The 7870-nt window shown below is 39.5% G+C and overlaps 1 protein-coding gene across 1 annotated transcript; it reads right to left on the reverse strand.

The window, feature by feature from the left end:
• Positions 1-3321: 3321 nt before the first annotated feature.
• On the reverse strand, positions 3322-4251 carry LOC126062982 (olfactory receptor 1A1-like). Its single transcript, XM_049861066.1, has one exon. It carries the CDS (start codon positions 4249-4251, stop codon positions 3322-3324), a length of 930 nt encoding a protein of 309 aa, XP_049717023.1.
• Between the last annotated feature and the right edge of the window lie 3619 nt (positions 4252-7870).

Raw genomic sequence — 7870 nt, forward strand, 5'->3', positions numbered from 1 at the left:
CTAGAAGAATGGCCTGGTGTTGTGTAGATTTTAATATTAGAAATTAGTAGAGAAACACTCAGGTTTGAGATGTGTAAACTCATTTAGTTTATTGCATGGTAGTCATGGAAAGGCACTCAAGTGAGATCTCATGACATTCGTTTAGAACCAGAGAATCAGAACTAACAATTATAATTACAATGTTATTTGATGGTTAGAGTCCAAATCTTTAAACTTTACCTTTTACAAGTCTTCTTCGGAGCAAGGCTTGATAAAGGCTTCAACTTAGTGAAAGTCCTTGGTAGCTATGGTCCAAGGCCGGTGGAGATGGACAGAACCTCAGTCCAGAGTCTCAGTCTTCAAAGAGAGTCAGACTCCAGAGGTAGGTTCCATCTTTACCCTCTCTCAGTGAGTGAGCAGAAATTCAGAGTTTATCTGTGAATTTTTCACCTTGGCCTCACACAGTAAGGGCCAGTGTGACATGAAAGACTAGTAGGCTATGTCTTCTCTCCGGGGTTAGAGATTAGCCAAATGTCACACTTTTTCTTCAAGATTAGAGATTAAGGAGGCTGTTTAGACTTATGTCTTCAAGCTGGTTTACAAAGATTAACTAGTTATGTTTTCTTTAATCACAGCATGTCAGATCGAAGTCAACTTGACGGTTGTTTACATTCTTCACGTAATTCACATGCTTCTATGGACAAGTTCAAATTTTTTCTAGATAACTTTTAATGACATGCATGTTTCTAATGATTTATAGTTAATACTAGAGAGCTTCACAAAAGCACACATATTTCTATTTCTAAAGTCATATTATTAGTGCTTATACAGAGGTATTTGAAAACATAATAGTGACATATAACTTACGTGATTTGAGAACATTATAGAAACATACAGAACACCTGTCTAACTGCTTCAATAAAGATTACAGCCAAGAAAACCCTAGGGGGCAGTTCTCCTCCATTACACATGGAGTTGCCGTGAGTCACAGACCAACTCAAGGCCAGCTAACAACAATAGGGTCCAAGTTCATTTTTTTCCATGTCGATATCCAGTTATCCCAGCACCACTTTCTGAAGACATTATTCTTTCCCCATTGAATGGTATTGTCTCCCTTGTCAAAACAAATTCCTTCATCCATTGTTGGTAGGAATGCAAAACGATACAGCTATTGTGGAAAACAGCCTGGCGATTCCTCAAAAAACTAGAGTTACACTTGCATAGGACCCAGTAATTCCACTTCTGGGTATGTACTCTAGGGATCTAATAGAAGTGACATGAACAGACATATGCATGTCTATGTTCATTGCAACACTATTCACAATATCAAAAGGACAAAAACAGCCTAAGGGCCTATCAATGAATGCATGGATAAGTACAAAGTGGTACATACATAAAATGGAATACTACTCAGTGATAAAGAAAAATGAGTTCCTAAAACATCTTACAATGCAGATTAACCTGGAGGGCATTACGTTGAGCGAAATAAGTCAATCACAGAAAAACATATATTGTATGTTCTCAATTTACAAAATTACACAAATAAGTAAATACACAGAAACTAATGTTCATTAGCGGTTACCAGGGGTGGGGGGAAGGAGAAGAGGGAGAATTACTCCCTAGATAGTAGTCACTTTTTGTTTATAGAAATGGGGAAAGGTGGCACTGAATATGGCTGAAGTTTGCACAGCATGACTGACGTAACTGAAGTCAATAAGCTGTACACAGGAAAAAGGGATGAACGGGCAAATGCTGGGTTGTGTATGGTTTTACTACAATAAGAAAAACAAAACCAAACCCTTTGCTGTCAAGTCAATTCTGACTCATAGTGACCCTATAGGACAGAGCAGATCTGCCCCATAGGGTTTCCTAGGAGCAGCTGGTGGATTTGAACTGTTAACCTTTTGGTTAGCAGCCAAGCTCTTAGCCATTGCACCACATAACAACAACCAAAAAAAAGAGGGGAAGGGCTACAGATCCTGATACTAATTAGATATAAACTATTTCCCAATGGGGTTAATTCTCTTGATTTGGGGGCTTAGAACCATGGTCTCATGGGACATCCCAGTCAAATATAGTTTTCAAAGGTTACTTTCCATCTCCCAGTATGGTAAGTACTGTCTGGGGTCTTAAAAACTGACAAGCAGTCATCTAAGATAACAGCTATTGATCTTTATTTGTCTGGAACAAAAGAGAAAGAAGGAAACCCAATAATCATAGAAGGAACTGGACTACAGTACTAATTGTCTACCTAAACCTTGGCCTTCTGCACTTGGGGACCAAAAGAACTAGATGGTGCCCAGCTGCTACTACTGAGCATTCTGATCAGGAACACAATAGATGGATTCCGATAAAGAGGAAAAAAAGTGTGGAACAGAACCTCAAACTCTTAAAGAATCCAGACTCACTTGACCTATTGACGCTGAAGGAGTCCCAGAGGCAATGATCCTGAATTACTCTTCAAATTTTGAATTGAAACTGTCCCCTGAAGTCATCTTTAAGCTAAGTGACAGTTGAGCCCAAAGGCTAAAGATTTTCCCCATTGAGTAAGTACTGTGTTTTTTAAAAAAATTATGTACGACCAAAGGGTCAACAGCTATTTTAAAGCATAGATTTAAAAGGTCTGGGGGGAAGAGAGAGTAAGTAAATGTGAGTGAAACAACTAAAACAGGAATATTGATACAATGTGAAGAATGTAACCAATGTCACTGATCCTTATGTCTAGAAACTGTGGAACAAGGGGCAGTTTTGTTGTGCGTATTTTCACAGAAAAATTTTAAAAAATCCATTGACCATAGATGCATAGATTTATTTCTGGACTCTCAATTCCATTCCACTGCTCTATATGTCTATCCTCATGCCAGTACATGTTTCGATTGCTGCAGGTTTGTAATGAGTTTTGAAATCGGTACATATGTTGATTTATAGTTTGTTTATATACACATATGGCCAAGAGGTTGTTTGTCTCATCTATGTATTGTGAAGATCTTTTCCCATTTTATGGCTTATCTATGACAGAGGCAGGACATAGATTATTATTCCCAATATGTAGATGTGGAAGCCAATGCTCATACCTTCTCAATGTTACTCTGCTAGTCAGTAGCATAACTGGGAAATAAACCCAATATTCTTCTGCTGTCATCTTGCCTATAGGAGCAAGAGTGTGTACAAAGTGAAAACCTCAATCAGATGTCTTATCAAGCTATTACAAGATTTCTGAGAAGAAGAATTTTCTAACTGAGAAAATCAGTGATGGCTCTTGGAAGGGGCTGGCATTGGAGCTGGACTCTTAAGTGCATGCTTAATGGTGGCTGCCATCCCCAAAGTGTGACCTCACATTGGTTATGAGGAAATCCTCTTGCTGAAGAGTTTCCCCAAGGCAGCCTTCATGTCTCGGTTTCTCAGACTATAGATGAAAGGATTTAACATTGGGGTCACTGCTGTGTACATCGCAGTTATCACTGCATCCTTTAGGCTGTGACTGGTCAGAGGATGGAAATACATACCCATGACTGTCCCATAATACAAAGAAACAACTGTGAGGTGGGAGCCACAGGTAGAAAAGGCTTTGAGCACACCCTTGGTGGATGGAACCCGTAGGACAGTGGAAAAAACCCAGATATAGGAGATAATGATACATATTAATGGCACACAGAAAACACCAACCCCTAGATACATCATTTCCACATTAAAGTGGGTATCAGAACAGGACAACTTGAGCACAGAGGAAATGTCACAGTAGAAGTTGGCCACTTCCTGGTTCCCACAGAAGGACAGACTAGCTGTGAGCAGAATGTGAACGAGGGTATTGGCATTTGCAACAACCCAAGAGCCAACAACAAGCAAGATGCAAAACTTTGGGCTCATAATTGTTGTGTAATGGAGAGGGCGGCTGATAGCTACAGCACGATCATACGCCATCGCAGCCAGGATATAGCTATCTGTGTTACCCAAAGCAAGCATGAAATGCATCTGTGTTATGCATCCTCCAAAGGAGATGGCTTTGCTGCCCACAAGGTGGTTTGCCAGCATCTTAGGGATGGTTACAGACGAGAAAAGGATGTCAACAAAGGAGAGGTTGGCAAGGAAAAAGTACATGGGGTTGTTAAGGCGAACATCAGAGCGAATGGCTAAGATAATGAGCAGGTTTCCAATCAATGTGATAGGGTAAATAAACAGGAAGGGGATGAAGAAGGCATCCTCCTGCTCCTGTTGGCTGGTAATTTCCAGAAGAATGAAATTCAGGACAGAGGACTGGTTTTCTTTCCTCATGGCTCCTTCAGTATGAAAGGGAGAAGAATCCAGAATTATTGGTGAAGTTACTCTTTGATGATCTTCCTTATTTGCCACTTTTGACTCTATAGATCAGCTGCCTTTCTACCAGGGTTAACTAAATCCAGAGGCAGACAATATTTTGAGGGAAAAAAATCCCTGTAGGTCAGTGGGACTATTTTTCAGTCACCCTTAGAAACTCATGCCTAAGAAGTGAATTCATCCTCCCCAACCCAGAACGACCAACCCAAACACCCAGGGCTTAATCACTTAGCAAATAATTAACTTTTCATATACCATTTTCTAAACATTCCGATAGGCCTCATAAAAAATGACACATCTGAGAAAAATAGAGTTTATTTATTCATTTCTTCAACATATAGGTGTTAAGCATACCGCCTGTGCCAGGCACTAGGTTGGAGAAAAGAAGGTGAATTGAGGCATAGTCTCTGCCTTCTACTTTACAGCTTAATAGAAAATCTAGAATCACACACTAATTTTATTACACGTGATAAGGAAAGCACAGCATTTTGGAATCTAAAAAAAAAAAAAAAAACACTCCAGTGCAATGGGTGTGTCCATAGAAGGACTACTCTGGACAGTTAGGAATTGATCCACTGACCAAACTCAGAGTGTGCCAAAGTCCAGGAGGTGACAGGTATCTACACTAACATCAGCCAGTTGTCAACAACAAGGATCACTGAGTGTAGGTTCTATCAAAACTAGCCTAGTAAATTTTTCACAGCTCCCCCTTCAGGTGTCCTATTTTCAAAATAGACTTTTGCCATCTCCTTTGATAGGTTTTATCTCTCAAACCTTTAATTACATGTAATCACAATGTTTTTCTCCTTAGTCTTCTACTCCGTTTGTTTATTACTTCTTTTGATGACTCCTCCAGCTTCACAGTGGCTTCAACTACCATTTTGCCAATGACTCTGAAGGCTCTCTCTGTAGATTTGATCTCTCTTTCCCATATTTCCACGTTCAATCAACCCCCCAACATGTCTGAACAAACCTTGTACTCTGCACATCCACCCTAAGTAGATTGCAATCTTTTCTGAGGAGAAAAGCCACATCTTGTTCATTTTTATCTCCTCCAGGAGATTATTGTGGAGTATTTTTCATTGTTCACACCAATAACTTTGTGCTGTATATTTCTTGAATTGTATCCAGATTTATTTCGTGGGTTCTCCACATGTGGGGTGCTCACAGGCACATTCACCCAGTTTTTCCCTTACCTTTACATCTGATCTTGGTGATTCTTCATTTAAAATATGTCTTACTTAACTCTATTTTTCTACTTATTGTATCAGAGCTTTAGCTTAGACCATCACCATTTTCCACCAGAAATACAGTAACCCTCCCTGAACAGCTTAACTACAGAGTCCGTCTTCTTTGATCCATCTTGCACTCTGAGACTGTAGGAATTGTGGCAGAGGCTACTAGCTGCTCACCCAAAGCCATGTTATTCTCTTCTCCCTGTGCACTCAGCTAAACTATATTTCCCAACCTCCCTCACAACGTGATGTGGTCATGTGACTGAGTTCTAGCCGATCCATTAGTGTGTTCCAGTTCTGGGCTTCTTCCACACTCTTTCCCCTTCTGCCAGCTGGGTGCATATGGCAGAAGACTGAAGGGAATAATGGAGTCACATGGTGGAATGAACAGTGTTCCTTCTTCCCCATGTCTGGGAGAGCCATCCACCACCCAAAATACCCACTACAACTGTTACAAAGGAGAAAAATAAACTTTTATTCTCTTTAAACCATTATACATGTTGAGATTTATTTGTTTCTGTAGTTTAGGTTACCCTAAGTAATTCACTAATTTTTCTAAATGGGCCTCTACTCAATAAGTAATTCAATCTCTAATTAACTCAATTACCAATTCTGTGTCTCCTATAGTGCACTGGTGAATTAAATGCTAGGAACAGGGGATGCAGGTCTAGTTATCTTTCCCCAAAATGTGAAGTGCTTTCTCACCTCTGGATCTAAAGGAATTTGGTTTCTTCTCCTGAAATGCCCTTTCCCATCTTCATTCAAAATCATACATAATATTTCAGGGCTGGAAGGGTTCAGTAAATGTGGAGAGCTCAGAGACTATGGTAAATTCTAAGCTGATGTCAATAGGTCTCATTCTCATTAAAACACACGGAAATTCTACATAAATTATAAAAGTTAAATAAATAAAAGACACAGCCAAACTTAAGCAAAACAAATGAGAGTACTCATGTAAGAGAAGGAAACCCTAATGGTGTAGTGGTTAAGAGTTCAGCCTCTAACCAAGAGTTGGCAGTTTGAATCCACTAGGCGCTCCTTGAAAGCACTACTGGCCAGTTCTACTCTGTCCTTTAGGGTCACTGTGAATCAGAATCGGCTCGATGGCAATGGGTTTGCTTTGGTTTTACACATAAGAAGCAAATAGAAAGCTTAAATCAAGAGTTGTACACTTACATTGGTCACTGGCAGAGGCAACCTACCTAACTAGGTGGGCCAGAAATCTAATCCGATGTGAGAAGTGAAAAAGACACATAATTGACTATGTAATTCTAGGGTGGAACTGTTATCAGTTTGAAGCAATTGATGTTCTCAGAACATTAGACCAAGCTGGAGTGGCCCTTGAGGTTTCCCACCAGGAATTAGGCTGGGTTGCGGCATGTTAATGCCCCTTTGGTACAGGAGATGTGGTCACAGATCTGCATGAAGCAGAGGAGCTTAACTTGATCCCTCTGCAGAAAACACCTGAAGTGCTGCCCTGTTTTTGAAAAGAACATTAGGAAATATTTTGGTATGTAAAGACTGGGAAAGAACAAAGTGGACAGAAGTCACTGAAAATATGGTTGTCTCCAAAAAAAAAAAAAAAACCAAAGGAATCTCTAGGTAAACGAAGAGAGTTTAAAAAGTTCATTGGATATAAATTAACATTTTGAAAAACCAATACTGTTCCATATTTTCCTATACTAAGTAAAAATAAATTATAAAATATAATTTTCTGAAGACCCTGCCATTCACAGCAGCAATAGGAGCTTTAAGGAATCTAGAAACAATCCTAACAAAAGAGGTCCAAGACCAGCATCAAAAAAGGTTACAAAACTTTGCTAAGGACGAAAAATGATACCTAAATAAGTGGGAAGATACCCAATGTTAATAGACAGAAAGACTCAATGTGGTAAAAAGACTCCATTTACCTATGAATTTGATGCAATCCCGATCAAAATACCACAGGTTTTTTGTTTGTTAACTTTTAACCTCTAGTAAAAAAAAAAAAAAAAAAAAAAAATTTTTTTTTTTTTTTGAAGCTGAACATTCGTACACCTCCAACCCAGCAATTCTACTTGGAGATTAGATGCTAGAGAAACTCTACAACATGTGCTCAAGAAGACATTTACAAAGATGTATGCTGTTATATGGGAAACTTAGAATTGGTCCATCAGTTGAAGAAAGCTATCGGCTGCTAACCAAAATGTCAGCAGTTTGAAACCACCAGCGGCTCTGCATAGAAAGATGTGGCAGTCTGTGCTCGTAGAGATTTACAGCCTTGGGAAACCCTGTGGGAGTCACTATGAGTCGGAATCAATGGCAGTGGCATGTAGTAAAATCATAAACCCTGAATGACTAGG

This window comes from Elephas maximus, chromosome 19, assembly GCF_024166365.1.
Source record: "Elephas maximus indicus isolate mEleMax1 chromosome 19, mEleMax1 primary haplotype, whole genome shotgun sequence".
Taxonomy (NCBI): domain Eukaryota; kingdom Metazoa; phylum Chordata; class Mammalia; order Proboscidea; family Elephantidae; genus Elephas; species Elephas maximus.

Bases quoted from the DNA above. Each gene is read 5' to 3' on its own strand.
- LOC126062982 (XM_049861066.1), bottom strand. From the start codon at position 4,251: ATGAGGAAAGAAAACCAGTCCTCTGTCCTGAATTTCATTCTTCTGGAA.